The 23,627-nt window shown below is 55.8% G+C and overlaps 4 protein-coding genes and 1 pseudogene across 5 annotated transcripts; 3 read left to right on the forward strand and 2 right to left on the reverse strand.

Annotated features, from left to right (window-relative positions):
- The first annotated feature begins 1,008 nt into the window (after positions 1-1,008).
- On the forward strand, positions 1,009-1,589 carry LOC130249789 (feather beta keratin-like; annotated as a pseudogene).
- A 4,120-nt stretch (positions 1,590-5,709) lies between these two features.
- On the forward strand, positions 5,710-10,822 carry GFUS (GDP-L-fucose synthase). Its single transcript, XM_056485472.1, has 11 exons — positions 5,710-5,994; positions 6,855-7,004; positions 7,770-7,884; positions 8,090-8,218; positions 8,296-8,369; positions 8,562-8,695; positions 8,817-8,881; positions 9,056-9,122; positions 9,193-9,272; positions 9,403-9,502; positions 10,282-10,822. Exons 2-11 carry the CDS (start codon positions 6,865-6,867, stop codon positions 10,335-10,337), a joined length of 960 nt encoding a protein of 319 aa, XP_056341447.1. The 5' UTR covers positions 5,710-5,994; positions 6,855-6,864; the 3' UTR covers positions 10,338-10,822.
- Positions 10,823-10,947: 125 nt separating this feature from the next.
- LOC130250107 (protein brambleberry-like) lies at positions 10,948-14,056 on the reverse strand. Its single transcript, XM_056485471.1, has 10 exons — positions 13,537-14,056; positions 13,050-13,134; positions 12,854-12,961; positions 12,614-12,757; positions 12,366-12,536; positions 12,179-12,278; positions 11,815-11,894; positions 11,522-11,631; positions 11,189-11,259; positions 10,948-11,075 (listed from the first exon to the last, which is right to left on the reverse strand). The coding sequence occupies exons 1-10, from the start codon at positions 13,738-13,740 to the stop codon at positions 10,949-10,951; spliced, it is 1,200 nt and encodes a 399-aa protein (XP_056341446.1). The 5' UTR covers positions 13,741-14,056; the 3' UTR covers position 10,948.
- Positions 14,057-14,156: 100 nt separating this feature from the next.
- On the forward strand, positions 14,157-19,507 carry PYCR3 (pyrroline-5-carboxylate reductase 3). 2 transcript variants are annotated; one of them, XM_056486178.1, is made up of 6 exons: positions 14,157-14,283; positions 15,243-15,307; positions 15,568-15,747; positions 16,837-17,049; positions 17,138-17,230; positions 18,733-19,390. In XM_056486178.1, the coding sequence occupies exons 1-6, from the start codon at positions 14,202-14,204 to the stop codon at positions 18,913-18,915; spliced, it is 816 nt and encodes a 271-aa protein (XP_056342153.1). In that variant the 5' UTR covers positions 14,157-14,201; the 3' UTR covers positions 18,916-19,390. The 2 variants fall into 2 exon arrangements, with proteins under 2 accessions (XP_056342153.1, XP_056342154.1); XM_056486179.1 differs by having other exon boundaries at positions 14,181-14,283; positions 16,897-17,049; positions 18,733-19,507.
- Positions 19,508-20,237: 730 nt separating this feature from the next.
- Positions 20,238-23,510, reverse strand: TIGD5 (tigger transposable element derived 5). The gene has a single exon (XM_056486175.1). The coding sequence runs from the start codon at positions 23,022-23,024 to the stop codon at positions 21,255-21,257; it is 1,770 nt and encodes a 589-aa protein (XP_056342150.1). The 5' UTR covers positions 23,025-23,510; the 3' UTR covers positions 20,238-21,254.
- Positions 23,511-23,627: the final 117 nt, after the last annotated feature.

The raw sequence follows: 23,627 nt of genomic DNA on the forward strand, positions 1-23,627 counted from the left end.
AACACCAGATTTTAGGCTCAAATACACTTTAAAGGAGGAATGAATGTGATGAAAGGGACAGCCCATCACATGCAGCACTGCTGCAAAGGCCAGACTAAGCTGAAATTCCTGTGATGGAATCACCCCCCTTCACATCACACCCATAAACCAAACCAAACCAAACCAAACCAAACCAAACCACAGAGCTACTCAAAATGACCTCACTGATGACACTCCTACTCATTCTAGGATTTTATTGTATATTCTGGTTTCCTTGACACACAGCTTCCATGCCAATCCTCCCAAATACCAGCTCTCACTTTAAAGCTACAGCTATGGTCAGAAGGACATGACCTCAAGAGTAAAACATGACACTGCAGAGGAGTGGGAAGGAAAACACTCCCCACATCATCACCCTTCATGCTGTGTCAGGCAAAACTGATATTATGATTTCCATTCAGATTCCACTAGAGAGTAAGAAGGTCCACCCTCTTTTTCTGAAAAGTCAATGTCTGCAGTTCCATAAACTGCTCGTCATGTCTGCTTCTCCTTATTCCTCAACAGTTATGGATGAACTAACACAAGACCTTGGGGACTATGGGAAGCACCCCTAAATCACAAGAACTGCCTTCCCATCTCCACTGGAAAAGAGCTGGAACATAGAGAGCTTTAGAAATTTTGCAACATGATAGGGAAACAGAAAATGTGATGGAAGGGGACACCTGCCACCTCCAGAAGAGCTGCAAAATCCAAATGACCCAAACGTGGCTGTGGTGGAATGAGGCCTCTCTTCACCACACACCCACAAAACCACAGCACAGCATTGCCACAGTGATGACACCCCACCCCTCCAAAACTCTGGTCACAACATCATCCCTCCCAGACAAACAACATCAACAGCGGCCTTTAGTCTCTAATACGTGCATTTAAAAGCTGCCGTCAAGGTCATAGGCTCAAGAGCAGGACATGACACCGCAGAGTTGTGGGAACCAAAACACTCCCCACCTCAGGACTCATCACGCCTCCAAAATGCCCCAAGGCCATGGGACAAGGCTGTCCCGCCCCTCCAGGACCAGCATAAAAGCCAGCCCAGAGCCTCTCTCCCTCACACCTTCTCCTCCTGCTCCTGCTGACAACAAGGTGAGTCTCAAGCCCTTGATCCTCCTGCTCCTGCACACCAGACTTTGCTCTTCCAGCACACTCAGGCCCAGCCTCAGCAGCCCTCACGCCTCCCCACAAAGTCCTAGCCCCTGTCCTTCCTCACCCCCTCTCTTCTAGGGACCCTCCACACCACACCCATGGCCTTCAACAACCTCTGCACACCCTGTGGATCCACCCCACTGGCCAACAGCTGCAACGAGCCCTGTGCCCTGCAATGCCAGGACTCCCGCGTCATCATCAACCCTTCCCCTGTGCTGGTCACCCTGCCAGGACCCATCATGACCTCCTTCCCCCAGAGCACCGTCGTCGGATCCACCTCCTCGGCTGCTGTGGGCACTGAACTCAATGCCCAGGGACAGCCCATCTCTGGGGGATTTGGCTTTGGCCTTGGCTATGGGCTGGGAGGCCTGGGCTGTGGCTATGGCAGAAGGGGCGGCTACATCTGCTAAGGACCCTCAGCACCACTCCTGACACCACCAGCTCAGGGCTCTGGAAACAGCTCCTGTAACCAAAGCACCCTGGCTGATGGTTGCCTTAATTGAACCTCACATTGGATCCCTTCACCGTGGTGATCCTCTCTGTTCATTCTTTTGCCGCAATAAATTTTCCTGTAGCAAAGCTGTACATGACTCTTGTTCTTATAGCAGTCTTCGTGCATTTATACACAGCACAGGTACTTTGCTCCCAGCCTAAATAACTGCAGCCTCTGTGACATCATCTTCGCTTTCATAAGAGTTCCAGGACCCCTCTACAGAAGATCCCATTTCCTTGTCGCCTCTCCCTCCAAGGACCTTGCTAGGCTTGCTATGGTTTCCAGGTCATCTCACCCCTTTCTAGGTGTTCCTCAGCTGACCCAGGTGATGGTCATTGTTGCATTGTCCTTCTGGCTGGATGGTCCCCATTCCAATTCCCTGGGAATCTCCATGCCAGGATCTCACCTTGTTATGCAGTCTTCAACTGATCCCTGATGGAGATCCCCCTTTTCCTTCTCACTGCAGGGTCCCATTAAGGGGGCTTCCAGGCCACCCTATTCCCTCTTCAGTGTCTCTAGATCATCTGTGCTGCTGACCCCAAGCCACCAACCCTCTGCTCTGAGTCACACAGCATGTCCCTGTTATAACTTGACTCCCACCATGTCACTGTGAATTCCTGAGGCACAGCATGGAGACCTGGGAACAAGGTGCAGGAACAAGCCTGTGACCCTGCTGAGAAGATGATGTCCCTTGTGCCACCTTCCTGCCTCTTTGCCTCCTAATTTCAACACTCCAACATGGATTTCTGGGTCATAGAGGTCTCTGGTCTCCCTAAATTGCTTTTCAGCAGTGATGTTCACTCTTTCGTCTCCTTTGATGTGTTTTTTTTTTCACTGTACAAAGGCTCCCGGCAAACAGGTGAGCTCTGGGCTGGCACACGAGTTCAAAGTCTCCAGGGCTGTTGGCAGCACTAAAATATTCATCAGAAGCAAATTAAAATAACATCTCTGGAACAGCTGGAGCCCAGAGAGCAGGAGAACTCCATGCACAGCTGGATTCAGATTTGGTTCAAACAGGAAGAGTTTGCTGAGGAACAAAGCCCTTCCCTAAAACCAAAACTAAACAGCCCCTGCATCTGAGCTGGGAAAGGAGAGGCTGAATAGGTTTGGAACTGTTTGCCCTCTTTATTTCTTGATTTAGTGTAAATAGTGCGTTTCCTCTGGTTGGCCTTGAGGCACAAACTTCAGCTCATCTTAAAGCAAAGTCTAACCCCTAAAAAGACAAAGTAATCCGTGCTCTTACACTCATTCACCTTGAAGTTCATCCAGCTTGACATCAACACTTGGACTGAAACAAGAGCAGGATTTTGCCTTCCCAAGGTCCTGGGACATGCCCAAGCAGCCAGGCCCAGCGGGATGTCTGCCTCATCCCAAACCTGCGCCAGAGACGCTCTTTTTGGGCACAGTCAGCTCATGTGGCTTCCAGGCAACACTGGGAGGAGGCTCAGACCCACATCCACAGCTCCCTGTGCCCACATTCCTCTCTCCCATCCACCCTAGGAAATCCAGGCCCATTGGGTTGACCCTACCCAGCTCTCTGCACTCCATCCAAGGAGACCCCAAGCAGGTGGGATGGGCTGGAAGAGGTGGCATCTCCTCCAGCGGGATTCACATCCACCTATCCAAGATCCCACTCCCAGAATAACCCCAAACCCCACCACAGAGCAATGGCAGGTTCATCTCCTTCCTCCAGAGGACTGGACTCGCCAAGAGCAAATCCAAAATGATGATGGAAAGGACATTTTCATGTGGCAGCTGCACCCAATCCCATGAACAGGGTTTCTTGGAATATCTGTGGACGTCACCCCCATCCCCATCCCTGTTCTACCCCTCTGTGCTTTTGGGTAATTCCCACTGCCAAAGGGCTGCACATTGTGGGGAGCAACCCCCAATCCCTATGGAAACAGGCACAGTCCATCCTGTGGGACAAAGCCTGGAGAAGGGGTCACTGCTGGTGTACTGCTCCCTAAAAAAGAGCCGCAAAGTTGGAATTTTAGTGGGGAAGAGATGCTTAGAGCTGTCTCACCTGGGCTCCTGGAGCTTGGCTGCAGCTGTAAAGCATCATCCTCAGACAGCTTCCACCCGGAACAGGCTGCACGTGGGAATCTCATACCCTTGTGCCCCACTTTCTTTGGGGCTGGACCCAAAACCGGGCCCGTTCCAGAGAAATAGGTCACCCCACAAGGAAGCTTCGTTACGGAAACGACGCCTCTCATGAAGCAGCGGTTCTCTGACAGGATCTGGCCGAGCCACCCAAGCTTTATCCTGGCTGGAAGGTCCTGGGATGTCCTCATGTCACGCAGTCGCCCTGCCCAGATGAGCTAATGGGTCTGTTCTGGGCTTTGATCCTCAAATCCCAAGGCCTTGTTAGATAACATCAGAAGCCTGGGTGATATTTCATTAACAAACGAGCCCGTCCCGTGTGGTCGCCGCAACTTTATCCCTTTCCCCTGTGATCTTCCCTCATGCCCCAACATTTCTTTGGTAATTAGCTCCAGAATTAGCATATTTAAGCTCCAAAATTAATACATTTAATGCAACACCGTGGTTATTCGAGTGCTGTCGCAGCAGCTCTTGGCTGCACCACCTCCCAGCAATTCCTTGGCCGAAACACGAGTTTATCCCTAATTAGTCTCCCAAAACTCGCAGGAGGCAGCAGGAAGATCTTATCCTCTCACCAGCACGTGGAAAATCTTCCTTGGCTTTTTCCCCCCCATCCCTGGGAGTGTTCAAGGCCACATTGGAGCAACCTGGTCTAGTGGAAGGTGTCCCTGCTCATGCAGGCAGTTGGAATTGGATGATTTTTATTTATGGGAATGATTTTATTCCAACCCAAACCCTTTTATTCCATAATTTCGCTGTGAAGTGGAAGCGTGGATGCAGCTGGATCTGACTCATCCCAACATCCACGTGAGGTTTCTTCTTGCCAAACCTCAGTGTCTCGTGGAGGATGCAGGACAGACATGGAATTAGCTGGCATGGAGAAGGAGCTTCAGTGTCCATCCCTGGTCCATGGGTGAGATCAGCCAGTGAATCCCATAAAACATCAGGTGGGAACAACACCAAGACTCCTGGGAGTGGGATTTTGGAGCTGGGAAAGGCCGGGAAGGGCTGGGTACGTGCTGGGACTCAGCCAGCTGGGAGAGGGGACGGGCATTTCCAGGGGACACAGGCACAAGGAGACATCTTTAAATATGCAAAGGACCTCCCTCCACTCCCAGCAAGGAGATCCCCAAGAATTCAGCCTTCCTTGAGACTTTCCCAAAGCAAAAGGGCACATTTCCAGGTCTCACCCAGCAGAAAAGGAATGAAAAACTGATATTCTATTGTTCCTCGACACTGGTGCTATCCAGGGCTTTGGTGGGAGGAATGTAGGAATTCCTGGCTGGGTCTCCCTTAATCCCACTTTCAAAATTTTAATTTAGAGCAAAGCCCTGCCTTTGTCTCGCAAAAATCCCAATGGAAAAGCCAGCTGGAAGTGGGGGTGGAGGTCAAAACCACTCCCCCCGCCCCCCCCGAAGGAAAGCTCTGCACATTTTTAATCTCAGTTTAAGTGTATTAAAAGTGATTAAAACGTTTTCACATCGAAATCCCATTTGATGAGCCCCTCGGGGGGGGGGGAGTGGGGGGGGGGGGGGGGGAGAGAGGTAGATCTGGGAACTCCCTTTCCCTGCACCCTCTTCATTTCCTGCGCCCCTTTCCTTCCACCCCCTTAAAACCCCTGCACTCCCTTCCCTTTCCCCTGCACCCCCTTCCCCGCACTTGCATCCCCCTCCCATCCACCCTTCCTTGTCCCTGCACCTCCATTCCCTTCACCCCCTTTTCCTTCCCCTCTTCCTTTTCCCTGCACCTCATTTCTCCACCCGCACCCCCTTCTCTTCCCTGCACTTCTTCCTTCCTTGCACCCCCTTCCCTTATCCCTTCTCCCTTCCCAAAATCCCTGCCCCGCCCCTCTCTCATCGCCTCTCCCCTGCTCCCGGCCAAGGACTACATTTCCCGAAGAGCCAAGCGGCAGCGCCCGGTGACGGAGGCGGAAGAATCCGGGCGCAGCCGAACCTTTACCGGGGCGAGACGAACCGAGTCGAGCGAAGCCGAACTGAGCCGAGCCCCCAACGAGCTGACCCGAGTGACCACGAATCCAGCCGAGCCCTCCCAGAGCCGAGCGTAACCGAACCTAACCAAGCCCCCACGAAGCACCGCCGAGCACAGCCGAATACAGCCGAGCCCCCACCGACACAACCCGAACCCTCACCGAGCCGAGCGCAGCCGAAGTCAACCGAGCGGATCCGAGTGCACCCGAGCGGCCCCGAATCCAGCCGAGGGTGAGACGCGCCCCTCACCCCATTAAGGGACATTTGGGGGGACAGGAGCTCCCCCAGGCCGGTGGGGAGGAGAATCGGGGGGTCCCCAAAGTGGGGGGACAGGAGGGTGAAGACGGCAGGGGTGCGGGGGGATGGGAGGTTGTGGGTTGGGAGAAGGGACGCGCTGAGGGGCGGGAGGGGGTGCGGGGAGATGAGGGTGCAGGAGTGGGATTTGGGGTGAAAAAGTGGGATTTGGGGTGCAGGGGAGGTGGGGATGTTAGGGCTGGGCTCAGAGCTGGGATTTGGGGTGCAGTGCTGGGGTTTGAGGAGAGGGGAGGCGTGAGATGCAATCCTGGGTGCAGACCTGGGATTTGGGGTGCAGGGGAGGTTTGAGTTGCAAACACAAGACTTGGGGTGCAGGGGGAAATTTAGGGTTCAGCGGGAGATCTGGGGTGCAGACGGAAATTTGGGGTACAGAAGGACATCTGGCGTGCAGGGGGAGATGTGGGGTGCAGACACAAGACTCGGGGTTCAGGAGCCGATCTGGCACGCAGCCCTGAGGTGCAGGGGTGTGGGAGGCGATTTGGGGGTGCAGAAGGAGATTTGGGGCACACACCTGGGGGAGCAGGTGCCCCTCCCTTTCCAGAGGCCGGGCAGTGCCACGTGGCAGGTCTGGCCCTTGCCCAGGTGGCCTCCAGCTGAGGAGTTCCCGCCCTGTCACAGCCAAACACGCCCCTTTTTTTGCCAGAAACACAGAAATTTCCCCCAAAAAAACCCGATCCCACCTGCCTGGGATGTACACAATGCTCGTGGGCGCCCACACCAGGGTGGTCCATCCTGAAGTGGTGATCCCAGCTTGTCCCCCCGGCTCTTCCCTGCAGGATTTTGGCCATGACAGAGGTGACCAAGCGCATCCTGGTGACAGGTGGCACTGGCTTGGTGGGCAGAGCCATCGAGAAGGTGGTGGCCGATGGAGAGGGGCGGCCAGACGAGGAGTGGATCTTTGTGTCCTCCCGAGACGCCGACTTGACGTGAGTTGAGTTTTTTCCTTGGAAACCCCAGAATTTGCTGTCAACCCCAACAAATTTCCCCATCTCAGGATTTGGTTTTCCCCCTGAATCTCCCCAGTCTGCTCTGGTGAACCCAAAAATTTCCCACCTCAGGATTGTGGTTTTCCTTGGAAATACTTCAGTTTGCTCTGTCGATCCCAAATCCCAATTTTCATTTTCCAGTGTTTGATTTTTCCTTGGAAACAACCCAATCTTCTCTATTGGCCCTGATAAACCCCAAAATTTCCCATCCCAGGATTCTGTTTTTCCTCAAAAAGACACTCCAGTCTGCTCTGTTGACCTCATTGAATCCCAAATTTTCCCATCCCAGGATTGGGTTTTTCCTTGGAATCACCCCAGTCTGCTCTGGTGATCCCAAAATTTCCTATCCCTGGATTTGGGTTTTCCTTTGAAACACTCAGTCTGCTCTGTCAATCCCATTGAATCCCAAATTTTCCCATTCCAGGATTTGATTTTTTTTCTTGGAAACAACCCAATCTACTCTGTTGGCCTTGACAAACCCTAAAATTCCCCATCCCAGGATTGGGATTTTACTTGGAAAGGCCCCAGTCTGTTGACCTCACCCAATCCCAAATTTTCCCATCCCAAGATTGAGTTTTTCCTTAGAAACTCCCCAGTCTGCCCCCACCAAACCCCAACACTTCCTCTCCTAGGATTGCATTTTCCCTCAGAAACACCTCAATTTGCTCTGCTGACCCCACTGAATCCCAAAATTTCCCATTCCAGGAGCAGCTCTGAGACCAAAGCCCTGTTTGAGAGGCACAAGCCCACCCATGTCATCCACCTGGCTGCCATGGTCGGAGGCCTCTTCAAAAACATCCGCTCCAACCTGGATTTTTGGGTGAGCACCCATGGAACTGGCACTGTTGGGATCCCTGTGGGTGCTGCGCTCCCTGAACTGGGATATGGGCACACAGGGGTGTGGCTTGCTCTGCTCTCAGAGCCAAACCAGAGCTCCAGTGGTTTTTGGAGTTATTTATGAGTTGTTTGTGAAGGGATTTGGGGATCCCTGACCCCACAATCCTGATAAATGTCCCCTTTCCCAGAGGACAAACATCCACATCAACGACAACGTCCTGCACTCAGCCCATGAGTCAGGGGTGCAGAAGGTGGTCTCCTGCCTCTCCACCTGCATCTTCCCAGACAAGACCACCTACCCCATCGATGAGACCATGGTGAGAATCCCCATTTCTGCACAAAATCCAGGGAAAAGTCCCTGCCCTGCTTAATTTATCCTCTCTGATATCCCCAGATCCACAATGGGCCGCCTCACAGCTCCAACTTTGGCTACTCCTATGCCAAGAGGATGATTGATGTCCAAAATAGGTGAACTGGGGACATGGGAGCACCCACTGGTTTTCAAGGGGAGTCCAGTGGGATTTCCAGGTGGAAGCTGGGGACATACCTGGGCTCAGCAGGTGAAGGTGCTGCTGGTGGGGTTTTTTGGGGGCACATCAGGGCTGGAATGGGGTGGGGGCTTGGCAGCCCACCCACCATCCTTTCCCTGCTCTCATCCAGGGGTTATTCCGAGCAGCACGGCCGACGTTTCACCGCCGTCATTCCCACCAACGTCTTCGGGCCACACGACAACTTCAACATCGAGGACGGCCACGTCCTGCCAGGGCTCATCCACAAGGTCTACCTGGCCAAACGTGAGGGTGGCAGGACTTCCAGGGATTTTTTTGTGGGAGAAATGAGGGGTTTTTCTTTCCCACCTGCTCTGTGGGGGTGAGTGAAGGTGGCTCTGGTGGTCATGACTCCTTCCTCCCGCAGAGTCCGGCTCTGCTCTGACCGTCTGGGGAACAGGCAAGCCCAGGAGACAGTTCATCTATTCCCTGGTAGGTGTGGCCTTGGGAAGCAGGGAATGGGGCTGGAGGACCCACTGGCAAGACCCCAGAGGGGTCTGAATCCCGCCTTGCTTGTCCTGGGCCATCCCCAGGGTTGTGTCCCCTTGGGATAGGGGCACTGGGAGATATCAGTGGCCCCTCCAGGAGTTTTCTGCTCTTCCACAGGACCTGGCCCGGCTTTTCCTTTGGGTCCTGCGGGAATACGATGAGGTGGAACCAATAATTCTGTCAGGTAAGCCCTGGCTGCCCCCTGCAGTCCCCTCTCCATGAGGGAAGAGCCATGATCCTTCCTTTCTCCACAGTGGGAGAAGAAGATGAAGTCTCCATCCGGGAGGCAGCAGAGGCCATCGCAGAGGCCATGGAATTCAGGGGAGAGCTCGTTGTATCCTTCACAAAAGGCTCAACTCCTCTTCCCACTGATTCCCCTGGGAGATCCCATGATCCAGAGGATCCTTCCTACCAAAGGAGCAAAAGCAAGACCTGTTTTTCCTCCTTAATCCTTCCCATCCCAGTTTGACACCACCAAGTCTGATGGGCAGTTCAAGAAGACAGCCAGCAATGCCAAGCTCCGGCGGTACCTGCCCGAATTCCAGTTCACACCTTTCAGGAAAGGTGAGATGGGGGAGTCTCCAGGAGACACCAGGAGTCCTACCCCATGCCATCAGCCTTGGTGGCATCCATCCTTCCATGAGGAATGAGGGTGGTGAAACACTGGCATGGGTTGTCCAGGGAGGTGGTGGTTTCTCCATCTCTGGAAATATCCAGGGTCAGGTTGGATGGGACAGGGAGCAACCTGGTCTCTTGGGAGGTATCTCCTTGGACTAAATAAGTCCCTTCCAAACCAACCCATCCTGTGATTCTATGTGACCAAAATCCATTCCCAGTCCCCCAAACCCAGCCCATGATTCTATGACCAAAATCCATTCCCAGTCCCTCAAACCCATCTCATAATTCTGTGACCAAAATCCATTTCCAATCCCCCAATCCCATCCTGTGATTCTATGACCAAAATCCATTCCTAATCCCCCAAACCCATCCCATGATTCTGTGACTAAATCCATTCACAGTCCCCAAACCCATCCTGTGTCTATGACCAAAATCCATTCCTAGAATCCATTCCAAATCCCCCAAACCCATCTCATGATTCTGTGACCAAAGTCCATTCACAGTCCCCAAACCCACCCCATGATTCTCTAACCAAAATCCATTTCCAGTTCACAAACCCAGCCCATGATTCTATGGCCAAAATCCATTCACAGTCCCTAAACTCATCCCGTGATTCTCTAACCAAAATCCATTCGTTTCCAAAACCCATCCTGTGATTCTGACCAAAATCCACACCCAAAATCCATTCCCAATCCCCAAACCCATCCCATCTTCTCCCTCCCCAGCCGTGAAGGAAACCTGTACCTGGTTCAACGCCAACTATGCCAACGCCAGGAAGTGACAGCACCGGCATCACCTGGCACCGGGATCATCCTCTTCAACTCAGGGTTGTCCTTTGCTGGGGCAGAGGACGGGACTGGGGGTGACAGTGACATTTCCAAAGTAAAAATGGGAGCCTGGGGAGCAGCTCCCACATTCCTGCCCCACTGCTGGGAGCGGCGCAGGACACCCAGGGCAGGGGGGAGGAAGGTTGGGGCATCCCAAAAAGATCCCAAATCGAGTGGTAGGAGCCAACTGGAACCATCTCTGTGGCTGTGTCCTAGAGGGTGGTGGCTCTAAGCTGTTAATGAGCTACACTAATTACCTGCAATTAGGTGTAATAAAGGGAAGGCAATCAGGATTCCAGGGCATGGAAATGGCAGCAGGGAATTTGCTGCTGCTCTTGGCACATGGGGATGATCCCACAGCCCCCCCATCTCAGGATAGGAATGGGAAAGACTCCAGCTGTAAATGTGGCATTTATTAAAATATATGCAAATAGCGTAAAACTGATGGGATAATGAGCATCTGCCCTGTACCCACATCCAGTGGCATCCTTAGGGTCCATGCTCTTCACCAGGATCTGGAATAGCTATAAAAAGGGTTAAAACCCCTCAGGGAGGGGGTAGAGGATCAAAAATGGGGAGATGAATCCATGGCCAAGCTACTGGTGGTGGTGTGGACGTGGCAGAATTCCTGCCCGGGAATGGCTTTCTTCCGGCACTGCTTCCCAGCCCTGGTGAGCCCCTGGCACGGGGACCTACAGAGGAGACAGAGACACCCATCAGCACCCAGAGAGCCACCAGCAGCAGGGTGTCCCCCTGAGGTGACACTAAGCCATGGGAAGGAACATTCTGGGTGGTTGGTGCTCACATGTTGGCTCTGGGGCTGCAGGGTTTGGGCTCCCAGAGCTTCCCAGTATCCATAACTGGCTCCGGTGTCACCTGGTTTGGGAAGAAAGGAGGTTCATGCAGATGTCCCTTGTCCCCTGGGGGGCCTTGGCCATCCTTCAGGACACCCTCTTTTACCCCAGATGTCATGTCCCCAGCCCTGTCTATCTCCCAATGAGTTGTCCCACACCCAGAGGTGCCACCAGGGTGAGGACACCCCAACCTCGGAGGACCCGACTCAGGGAGACCCAGCTGGCCCCCAAGAGCAGGTTTTGGGGGACAACACCAACATGGGACATCCCACCCAGTACCTTACCCCACACGAGCTCCGTGTTGTCCTCTGGCCACCAGGGTCAGGTGACACTTGCCCTGTGAATCCGGGAATGTCCCCAGCCACCTCTTGGGGCTGCTCCAGGTGTGAGGGCTCTGCAAGAACATGGCAGGGGTGGAGATACCCTCCCAGAGCTCCTGTCCCCAGGTGGAGCATGGGGACACTCCAGGGTGGTGGCAAATGCTCTGGCAGAGCTTGGGGACACTCTGGGATAACAGCACAAGATGGGGACACGTCAGGGTTTCAGATCTGTGTCCTGCAGCCACCACACCTCCCACTTTGTGGGCACCTCTCACCTTGCAGGCAGCTCATCTCCATCCTGTCCAGCTCCTCTTGCAGCAGCTCCAGATCGCATTCCCTGTGTGGGAAGAAGGAAAACCACAATCCCGTCACCTTGGTGACTTCTGTGCCGCCACCACCATGGAGACATGCACCTCTCCAGCCTCTCCCCACCCTTCTCTGAGCAGAAATAGGTCAGGGAGCTGGGATGAGATGCCCAAAAACCATAGGAAACCATAAAGATGTGTCCCTTCCTGAGAACTTCTGCCAGATAACTCCAGGTGGAAAATCCAGGGTGGGACACCAAGGGAGGGACCCAGCAGCTCCCAAGGGTTCCATGCCACCTCCTCAACCATCTCCTACCTCTCTGGGGTGGAGGTGAGCCGGAACCGGGGCTTTTCCCGGGGAACCACTGGCCGGATCCTTCTGGCACCGCGGCAGGTGGATGCCACCAGCCAATGTCCTGCGGGAAAACAAGAGGCTGGGAGAGGACAGAGCCCCCACACAGGGTGCTGTGTCCCCAACCATGTGTCCCCACACTTGTCCCCACCTGCCACAGCAAGGACCAGGAGAGTGGAGGTTGCTGGGATGCCGAGGGCGCTGGAAGCGAGGAAGAGGAGGAGAAGGACGGCCTGGAGCGATGCTGGCACCAGTGGGAGAACCAGGAGCATGAAATATGAGCTGTGTGGGATGCAGGAAGAGGTGGCACTTTGGCTCTGACCTGTGGGATGGGGAAGAAGAGCCTGGTGTTGGCACCCGCCAGCTCCCATCGATCCTCCAGCGCCCATTCCTGCTCACCAGCCAGGTCAGGGATGGCTTTGAGGTGCTCCAGGTGCTTTTCCAGCCGGCTTTGTGCATCTTCCAAAGCTGCCAGCATCAGCTCCAGGCTCTGGTTGACCCTCTGCAGCTTCTCCATCACCTCCTGAAGGACTAGGATGCTCTCTGCAAATGGAAAAGATGGACACAGCAGTGGAATGAGCCATGGAAGATGCACCCCAGTGTGAAAAAAGCTGGGAATGGGATTTGCTGTGTTCCCACCTGGCTGTGGATGAACATGCTGAGTTCTTTCCTGCTCCTGATGGAGTTTGGGTGGGACAACCTGGCGTCCTGCCTGGAGATCCACAGCTGCATGGCTGCTCAAATTCCCTGTGGGGAGTGAAAAGAGGTTGGATCAGTTCCAAAGTGATCCAACTGGGACATGGGAATGCTGCAGCATCCCAACCCTGGCTCATACCCATCTGGTGGGTGATGTGCTGCACAAGCTGGGCCACGGGGGTCTCATCCAGTGCCGACCTCATCCAGGTCTCCCAGAGCTCCTCCTGAGGTGATGAAAATTTAGGGGGTGATTATGGGGAAATGCTGTTTCTCTCCATGGACGCACCAAAATGAGCCCTGGGCACCCCCGGGTGCTCCCAGCACAAGATGGGGGTGACACAGGAAGAGGTTTGGGGATGTAAAATATGGAAAAAGGTGTGAACTCACCCCAGAATTTGGCCTTCACCCCCAAAAATCATTCCTACACCAAGCAAAGAGGCTGCCCAGGTTGGAGGATCCCAGAATCCAAATTTCCCAGCTGGGGAGAGTCCCACAGCCACCAGACAGTGACAGGAGTCCAGGTGTGACATCTCTCAGAATGTGGCTTCATCCCAGAACTGGCTGTCACCCGTGGCTGTCTTAGGGGAGTTTGTGGGGGGAACCCCAGCTCTGGAGGGGGTCCCCACCTTCTCTGGGACTGCAGCAAGGCCCAGCCACCCCAAAAACCCGGCAGTGGTGCAGAGCAGCAGCACAGCCCCGGAGCTCTGGAGCAGCATGATGAGAATGGAGGGGGGCCTGTGGGGAAAAGAGGGTGGGGAGAAGCCCATACTCATTACAGGGCCCCCCTTCCCAAATTTCAGGGACCCACCCCCACTAAGGGAACCTCCCATAGCCCCAGGGATGCTGGAGGGTGAGGGAACTGTGGGAAAAAGAGGGTCAAATTAGGGGACACCCCCTCGGAGAGTACCCCCCATAAATCCGTGGATGCCGGCGGGTGGGATGAGGAGAGTGGGGAGCACCTGCCACATCCACGGACAACTTTAGGGACCTCCCCCACGCCAAATTTAGTCCCACCCCTCTGGTAGGGACCCCCCCCCCCGCCGTGGGCTCAGGGGTGCGGGGGCTCCGCTGAGCGCTGCGGGGAAGGTTTGGGAAGAGTCGCGAACTCCCTCCAGGATCCCCACGCGTGCACCTGCGCGAACCACGTGGCGCTCGCGCCTGCGCGGTTGCCCCTCTTTGCCCCTTTTACCCCGCCCCGTAAAGGCGGCACAGCCAATAGGAGAGCGGGGTGTGGCTGAGCGCGGCCAATCAGCGCCGGGGGTGTGGGTCAGGGGCGTGGCCTCGAGTAGCGATGGAGGCGCCCGAGCTGTGGGTCGGGTTCGTGGGCGCCGGGCGCATGGCCGGGGGGCTCGTCCGGGGGCTGCTGCAGGCAGGTACAGGATGGGGGGCGGGGCACCGGAGAGCCCGTGGCACACGGGCAGGGGAGGGGACATGGGGACAGTCCTGGTCTGGCGCCTTTCCGGCGTCCTGTGGCACGGGGAAGCGTGGGGACATGGGAACAGCGCTGTCTGCATGCTCCCTGCGCTCCCTTCGCTGTTGTCCAGTGAAGGGACATGGGGACAGTCGTGTCTTAACCCGTTCCCAAAGTCCCAGCCCGCCCCCGGGTCCCTGTCCTCCAGTGCAGGGACGTGGGGACAACCCTGTCCTGGCCCGTTCCCAAGGTCCCTGTGCTCCATTGGAGGGACATGGGGACAGCCCTGCCTTGGTCTGTTCCCAAGGTGCCAGCCCTTCCCTGGGATCCTCTCCTGCGCTAGAGGGACATGGGGACAGCCCTTTCCTGCCCCTCTTTCCCGGAGACCCTGCTCTTCCCTGGTGTCCCTGTCCCATAGATTAGTTTGGGGTCATGGGGACAGCCCTGTTCTATCCCAGTCCCCCAGGGTCCCCGTTCCCCAGATCAGTGTGGGGACATGGGGACAGCCCTTTTCTGCACTCCTGCTCTCCGCAGGGTCCCTGCCCTCTGTGAGGTCCCTGTCCCCCGCCCAGATCAGTGTGGGGACATTGGGCCAGCCCTGTCCTGCCTCTCTCCCTGACATCCCTGTCCCACAAATAGTGAGGGCATGGCCCTGTCCCTGCTCCCTGTGTGTCCCAGATTGTCCTTGTCCCCTAGCATGTGGGGACAGCCCTGCCCATCAGGGCCACCTCCATTGTCACTGCACTCTGACACAAGTGGGTGCCTGTGCCAGCCACACCAGCAGGATCCATCCCCAGCCCCTTTTGCTCCATGTGCCCCTGTGGGATTGTGATGGGATTGGAGGAATCACATCCCAGTGGAAATTGGGGTGTCTGGGGTCACCCTGACCACTCACCCCATTCATTCTCTGTGTCCCCCAAGGGAAGGTTCCAGCCAGCAACATCCTGGCCAGCGCTCCCTCAGACAAAAACCTGGATGCTTGGAGGGTGAGTGGGGCCGTGGGGGTGGGAGATGTTGGGGTGTCCCTCACTGTGGGATCAGAGCACCCTTTCCCCCCACACTGAGTTTTGGTTCATCCTGCCCAGGTCTGGGTGAGATCCAGGCAGAGCCTTGGTGGCTTTGTGACCAGAGCAGGTCCCCAGGCCACATCTCTGCCTCTGGATGTGCTGTTACCATGGGGTTGCTGGTTTTGGGATGCTGTTTTTGGGGTTGCTGGGCTGTGATCCCTCTCCTTGTCCCTGGGCAGGAGTTGGGCTGCCGGACCACGCATTGCAACCTGGAAGTGGTGCACAGGAGCACCCTGGTCTTCCTGGCCACCAAACCCCACATCCTGCCAGGGGTGCTGGAGGAGATCCGTCCTGCTGTGGGGTCCCACCACATCGTTGTGTCACTGGTGGCCGGTGTCACCATCCAGACACTGCAGCGGGTGAGACTCCTCTTCCTTTTCCTTCTCCTTCTTTTCTCCTTCTCTTCTACTCCTCCTTCTCTCCTGCTCTTCCTTTTTTCCTTCTCCTCCTCTCCTCTTCCTTCTGTTTCCCCTTCTTCCTTTCCTTCTTCTCTCCTCCTCCTCTCCTTTCTTTTTCCTCTTCCCCCTTTTCCTCTTCCTTCTCCTCCTCCTCTTCCACATCTTCCTTTTTCCTTGTCCTCCTTCTCCTTCTCCTCTTCCCCTTCTTCCACTTTCTCCTCATTCTTTCCTCCTTTTTCCTTGTCCTCATCCTTGTCCTCCTTCTCCTTTTCCCTTCTCCCCTTCTCCTTTTTTATCTTCACCTCTCATTCTCCTCTTCCTCCTTTCCTCCTCTCCTTCCTTCTTCCTTTTCCTCCTTCTCCTCCACTTCTTTCACCTCCTCCTTGTTGTCTCCTCCTTTTTCCTTGTCCTCCTTTTCCTCTTCTTCCTCTTCCACCTCCTTCTCATTCTTGCCTTTGTCCTTGTCCTTATCCTCATCTTTGTCCTTCTCTCCTTTTCTCCTTCTCTCCTTTTCTCCTTCTCTCCTTTTCTCCTTTTCTCCTTCTCTCCTTTTCTCCTTCTCTCCTTTTCTCCTTCTCTCCTTCTCTCCTCTCCTTTTCTCCTTCTCTCCCTCTCTCCTTCTCTCCCTCTCTCCTTCTCTCCCTCTCTCCTTCTCTCCCTCTCTCCTTCTCTCCTTCTCCTTCTCTCCTTCTCCTTCTCTCCTTCTCCTTCTCCTTCTCTCCTTCTCTCCTTCTCCTTCTCCTTCTCCTTCTCCTTCTCCTTCTCCTTCTCCTTCTCCTTCTCCTTCTCCTTCTCCTTCTCCTTCTCCACCTCTCATTCTCCTCTTCCTCCTTTCCTCCTCCTCTCCTCTCCTCCTCTCCCTCCTCCAGGCCCATGGAGGACACACTGCTGTGGCCTCGTCTCCACTCAGCTGCACCTCCAGCTCCCTCCCTGTGCTCCTCGCCTCTCCACCAGCCTGATGGGTGACACCCATGGGTGTCTCCGGTCACCCTTGGGCACTTCCCAGGGCTGGCACCCCTTCTCCCTCCTCCCATCCCCATCTTTTCCCAGCTCCTCCCGCCCTGGACCAAAGTGCTGCGGATCATGCCCAACCTGCCCTGCGTGGTGCAGGCAGGGGCCATGGTCTTCTCCCGGGGCAACAACGCGGGTGACGAGGAAGCCGCGCTGCTCAAGAGCCTCCTGTCCTCCTGCGGCCTCTGCGAGGAGGTGCCCGAGTCCTACATCGACATCCACACCGGCCTCAGCGGCAGCGGCGTGGCCTACGTAAGCCAGCGGGACAGGGGACGCTCTCCTGGGATTTGGGGTGCCCTCCCAGCTCTGGGCTCACCCCTGGGTGCTCCCCTCTCCCCAGGTGTACCTGTTTGCCGAGGCGCTGGCCGAGGGCGCGGTGAAGATGGGAATGCCGGGCGCCTTGGCCAGCAGGATCGCGGCGCAGACGCTGCTGGTGAGTCCTGGGCATCGCTCCCCTTCCCTCCTGCCCCTGGGCGGGGGGTTCTTGCTGACCCCCAGTGCCCTGAGGCACCAAACTCTGGAGCTCTATAGGCCCCTACTTGTCGGGTAATTATAAAATAAGCAAATGGCTAGAAGCCAGAATGGCTAAAAGCAACGATGGCTAAAAGCTGAATAGCTAAAAGCAACAACTGTCCCAATACATAGTCTTATATAGCATTTTTCCAACAAGCTAAGCTCCAAACTCAGACCACCACTCTTTAACCTATTAAAATTCTATTTCTTAGCACATCAGATTATATGTATACACTCTGTCTTGTTATATCTAAAAAATGTATGCAATATTCTTACTATAACTCTATTATGTCTAAGTTCTGTCGAAAATTGTGGGCTTGGAGCCTCTACTGAAGATACCAGTATATATCAGTTTATAACCTTCACTAGAACACACACTGCTACTCTAGCATTTGAGACCTTTTACTTACTAAAAACATTAGAACTCACTCTAAAACTTACTCAATCCCTGCACTTTGATTTCTCTCTGAAGAATTCAGAGACCACTGACTCACTGATTCCAACACCTGGGCTCCACAATATCCATTGGGATGAGGTGCTGGATGCTGCTCTGCCTCAGTTTCCCCTCTTGGAAGCCAAAACGAGGTTACCAGTAGGGTGAAGAGCATAGCATTGGAACATCCCCTCACCATGGGGGTGTTGGGATGGTGTCCTGGTTTGAAGGACAGGTGTCTGCCAATAAAGGCAGAAGCTTCTCTTTGAAAGGAAGAATTTCTCCAGATTATTATTATAATTTTGAAATTAAGGGGCTCTCAGGCAAAGATAGGGGAATTAGGAATAACAATTCTTTACTAGGAAAATTAAAATAGAAATACAGTATTACAAAGAACAATCCCAACCCTGACAGAGTCAGAATATCCCCCATTAACCTGACATCCTGTCGGTCAGTCGGTGTTGGCAGCAGTCCCATTAAATGGTGGCTGCATCCTCCTGCAGCTGAAGCAGTGCTCCTGTAGAAGGTGCAGTTTTCCTCTGAAGGTCCAGAGATGATGTGGAAATGTCCAGTGTTCCTCTGGAATCCAGTAGAAAGATGGATAACTTGCTGTCCAAAATCTCATTTTTTATCTAGATAGCAAAGGCTTGGCTCCTCCCCCTGGCTGGAGCATCTCTCAATGGGATGATGTAATTTTATTAGTCATACAGTGGGACTTAATGGCTCATTAGCAGATGATATCTTCCTGGAGGGAGGATGGGTTGTGGAAAAGATAAAGATGATTGCTTCACCTTACCTTAAAGATGGCCCATTAGCAGATGGTATGTGCCACAGGGATAAGGAATCACTGCCCCACCCAGCTTCAACAGTGATGGAATACACATTTCTGGTCTCATCAACCCAACACAGAGGGTGACACCATCCAACCACAGAGAGGGGAATTTGGGAAGTCCCAAATCTCACCTTGTGGATGTCCTGGTGTCCTGTAGGGTGCAGCCAAGATGCTGCTGGAGACGGGGGAGCACCCGGCCAAGCTGCGGGGGGACGTCTGCACGCCCGGGGGCACCACGATCTACGCCCTGCACCAGCTGGAGAAGGGAGCGCTGCGCGCCACCGTCATGGATGCCGTGGAGGCGGCCACCAACCGGGCGTGTGACATGGCCAAGGACTAGTGGATGAGCCCCTTCTGGGACAGGAGGGGTGATGGGGACCAAAGGGAGCTCCTCTGAGGAGTAGGGGGATCCTGACAATCCTGACATCTTCAGGAGAACCTGGATGGGGGTGGGAGGAGGTGGGGACTCGTGTTACCTCTGCAGGGCTGGAACCAAATAAACGTGGCCAGAGCAATGGGGGTGTGGCTTTTTGTGGTTCCTGGGGGGCTGTGGAAGCCACCATGGGAAGGTGACATCCATGGTTTCCAGGGATGGAGCTGGTGCCATACTGGCTGCCTGCTCACTGGAGGTGGTGGTGGCACCAAGAATGAAGCTGGTGTGGGATGTGCAGCACTGGGAAGAGACTTTTGGGCCCTGCTGGGGCTGGGAGAATGGCTGCATCCCTATGGTCAGAGCCACATCCATGAGGATGCTGCCCACATTCCAAAACTATGGACAAGAGTTCAACCAGGCAAAAAAACTCCACAACACTCCCTCCCTGGCACCAGGGAATGGGATGCAAGCCCTGATCTTTTCCCAGCTCTGGGGTAGAAACTCAAACTTGCCCATCCAGAGAGGATCCAAGCCTTTTCCACACCCTAATTAAGCTCCATTACCCTCATGGCACCTGCACAGATGCCATTAGTGACAATTTGGGAGCTGCTTGGAGGACGAAAAGGTTTTTTCTGGGCAAAACATTGATAGTGGGAACGTCTGGATTCTGAGCCCTGACTTTGGATAAGGGCCTGGAGTGTCAGAACAAGGGGGAATGGCTTCCCACTGCCAGAGGACGGGGTTAGATGGGATATTAGGGAGGAATTCTTCCCTGTGAGGGTGGTGAGGAGCTGGAATGGAATTCCCAGAGAAGCTGTGGCTGCTCCATCCCTGGAAGTGTCCAAGGCCAGGTTGGACTGAGCTTGGAGCAACCTGGGATAGTGGAAGATGTCCCTGAACACAGCAGAGGGTTGGAATTTGATGGCCTTGCAGGTCCCTTCCAGCTCAAACCATTCCATAATTTTATATTCTCACCCCCCCAAGCCAGTTCAGAGACCTCCAGTCCAGGACTTTCTGCTGATCTTTGCAACATTTTTGTTGCAGAACTGAAGCCTCCTTTCATTCAAAAACTCCTGTTTGAAATGAGCCACATCCCAATCTCCAAAATCTTTTTGTGGGGCTATTTTGGTGCAAAAGATAATAAACAGAAATGTGATTTTACATCATTTCACCTCATTGGTGTGGAGAAGGTCACACTGAAAGGACACAACCCCATAAAGGTCCCCCTGGTGCCACCCTAAATCCCTCTGGGATGGCTCCATGTGACAGTTCACAGACTACAACCTCCACATGGGAATAAAAATCCATTTAATTTCCATAAATTCTGCAGCAAGGAGACAAAGACCCGACAAGTACAAACCCCCACCCGCCTGCTGACACGGGCATGGCAGCAATGAGTTGTTCACTTAGTTTCACTCTTCTAATATTTTGACTAAACACCCTAAAATTTCATCCAAATCAGGTCAGGAGCTGCTGAATTCCTATCAAATGCCTCCAGTATTCCAAGGCAGTGCCAGGAGCCCTCCCTGCTCCAACCTCAAGTGACCCAGATGTGTCCTCCAGCTCCAGCCACCCCACAAAGCCCGTGAGGAACAGCTCAACTCCCATCCCTGGAGCCTTCAGTCCCATGAGGATGCTCAGGTGATGCTACTTGGTTCAGCAGGTCTCCGTGGTCCAGATGTTCCCAGCTGTGATGGGAATGATAGAGGTGACTCTCTCCCACAGATGCCACCCAAGTATCCCTTTCCCAGTCCAGTGCCTGAATGAAGTTGTCTTAAACCAGCCCCAAACCACCCTGGTTTAACAGGATTCTGGTTTGGCAATGGGAAGGGCGTCACCAGCCTCTTCCAAGGTGGAGTAATTCCCCTGCAGCACCTCAGGAATGACCCCTGTCCAGTTGGCTGTGCCCACCTCAGCCCTGCTCTGGGATTTGGGGATTTTTCAGTGTGATATCCCCCATTATCCCAGGGATGCTGAGCAGGTCCTTCCCTCACCCCTTCTCCCCATGAAATTGGGGGAACTGGGCAATTTGGGGGGGGCATCCACCCCATTTCTGGCAGTGCCAGTGACCAGGGGCCACAAGAGATGTAAAAAATAGCACCTCCTGAATATATTTAGGTAAGGAAAAACCCTGGATTTCGAGTTGTTGCACAAAAATTGTGACCCACGGGCATCTGGGCTTCCTGATCCCCAAGGAGTCACGGTCACAGACGGGTGAGTGGCACCTCCACCACCATCCCCCTAGCACAACCGGGTTGTCCCCAGCTCTGTGGCCAACCAGGAGTGGTTGGTAGCCAAAAAGCTCCCTAGGACCGGGGGCTGTGGCCGCGGTGCAGCCGCTGGGCCATGGAGATGAGGGAGCGGAGCTGCACCAGCCTCAGCGGCCCCACTTCCCGGGGGTCCTGTCCCTCCAGCCACCGCAGCGCCGTCTCCAGGCCCTGGATGGCTTCCCGAGCCGTGGGCAGCGAAGCATCTCCTCCTTCCTCACCCCTTTTGCCACCAGCTGCTTCCTCCTCCTCCTCCTCCTCCACCACGCAGCTCTCGCCGCCTTCCTCCTCGGCGTCTTCCTCGCCATCCTCCTCCTCCTCCTCCGCACCCGGAGCTGCGTCATCCAAGTGCAACCAGTCGGACACTTCCTCGGGAGCCAAGCGCTTGAAGGCCAAGGCGGCCAGGTGGGTGAGGTCACTGAAGACCTTGCTGTCCCCTCCGCCTTCCTCCCCTCCCGGCGTGTCCCCGGGCTCCTCCTCGCCGGGCTGCGGCTCGAAGGCGGCGCGCAGCCCCAGCAGCCAGCACTTCTCGATGGATCCGGGCGGGATGAGATCCCAGGAGAGGCCAGCCAGGTACAACATGTCCTTGAGGAGGAAGGAGCGCACGAAGTCGGCGGGACCGCCGGGGCCACCGCAGGACACGGCCAAGCGCAGCAACTCCCGCTTGTAGAGCTGCTTGAAGGCCGACACCACCCCTTGCTCCAGCGGCGCCGGGATTCGGCCTCCCGCTCCGGCCACGCCGCTCCCGGATGGACCCTTGGAGAGGAAGAGAGCGCGGATGGACCCATCCGGAGTCTGGAGCGGCGGGGAATCCTCAGCCCCCGACGCAGAGCGGGATGGAGCGGAGCTGAGCAGCAGCACGGCCTTCTGCTGCAGGCAGCTCCGCCGCAGGAACCGCCTGACGCCCGGCACGAAGTCCTCAAAGAACCAGGCCTGCAGGAGCGCCGGCGCCAGCCGGGCCTCGCGGCTGTAGCGGTAGCAAGCCGGGAATTTCTCCTGGTTGTGATGCCGGAGGCTGGCGGGATCGCGGAGACCCCCGACCACCAAGGGCTTGAGTTTGTGGGAGCCGGTCAAGTTGGCGGCCAGCAGCACCGTGACGCGCTCGCCGCGGGCCGGACGCCTCGCCGCCATCCCAGCGCCGGGAAGAAGCTTCCAGAAGAGCCTGGTGATGTTTGCGTTGTAGATCTGCTCGTCCCCGTAGCCGCCGGCATCGGGCAGCGCCTCGGCGCGGGCGGCCGGAGCGCGCTCGGGCTCGGCGGGGACGCCGCCCTCGCCGTAGATGCGCTGGCTGGAGATGCCGTGGCGCTTCTGCCAGCGCCAGAACCAGCCGTGGCTCGCCTTGAAGGTGCATTCAGGCCCGTAGATCTGCCGGGCGAAGGCTTCCGCCTGCGCCTGGATGAGGGGTCCGGAGAGCGGCACGCCGTGCTGGCGAAGGGCGAGAAACCAGGCGTAGACGGCGCGGTCGATCTCCTCCTCGTTGGCCAAGCGCATCTTCTTGCGCTGGGTGCCCACCTCGCCGCCCAGCTGCTCCAGGAACCAGCGCAGCTTCGCCTCGTCCTTCAGCCAGCCCCGGAGCGTGCCCCCCGGCACCCCGAAAGCGCGGCACACCGACGCCTGGCGCTCGCCCTTCTTCACCCTCTCGATGGCCTGCAGCTTGTCCTTGATGGAGTAGGCGCGGCGAAGCGACATCTTCACCGACACCCCCCCGGGTGATGCGCTGCTGCCTCCACCACCTCCACCTCCTCCTCCTCCTCCTGCCCGCCGCCCTCCCGCCATTCCCCTGCCCTCCTCCGACTCCCCCGCGGGCATGGAGCGACCTCTGCATCCATGGGAATGCGGGGCGCGTTATAACCGGGGAGGGATGCGGGGATGGGATGGGGGGGGCGCGGCGGCGCCTTTGTCTCCGCTCCGCTCCCCCGCATGCGCGCACCCCGCCACAGCCACTAAATCGCGCTGCTTCCCCCCCTTTGCGACGCCGAGTTGGATTCTTCCTCCTAGCCCCACCAGCGCCTATGAGTTGTACCACTCTGCGAAAAGGGGGGACAGCGCCACCCCGCTGCCCCCCTCCTCACGTCGCTTTTCCCCTTGAGCTGTTCCACTTGGCTTTCTCGGCAGGGAGAAGAGGTGCGCGGAGGGAGACAGCGCGCCCCACGCACGGCGCGGGTTCTCTTCCTCCCTTTAACTCCCTCTGTAAAACACAGGGGATCATCCCGGGGGAGGCAGGGAAGCAGCGTGGGGGAAGCAGCGAGGTGACGCATCCCCCTTTTCGCATAGTGGTACAACCCACGGGCGATGGCGGAGGTACGAGGACGAATCCAACTTGGCAAGAAAAAGGGGGGGGGGGCTGCGCATCCTAATAGTTACGGGGGGTGGTTCGCGCATCCCGCTTCCACTCCACCGTGATGTTCCACA

The sequence above is a fragment of the Oenanthe melanoleuca genome, chromosome 2, assembly GCF_029582105.1.
Source record: "Oenanthe melanoleuca isolate GR-GAL-2019-014 chromosome 2, OMel1.0, whole genome shotgun sequence".
NCBI classification, from domain to species: Eukaryota; Metazoa; Chordata; class Aves; order Passeriformes; family Muscicapidae; genus Oenanthe; species Oenanthe melanoleuca.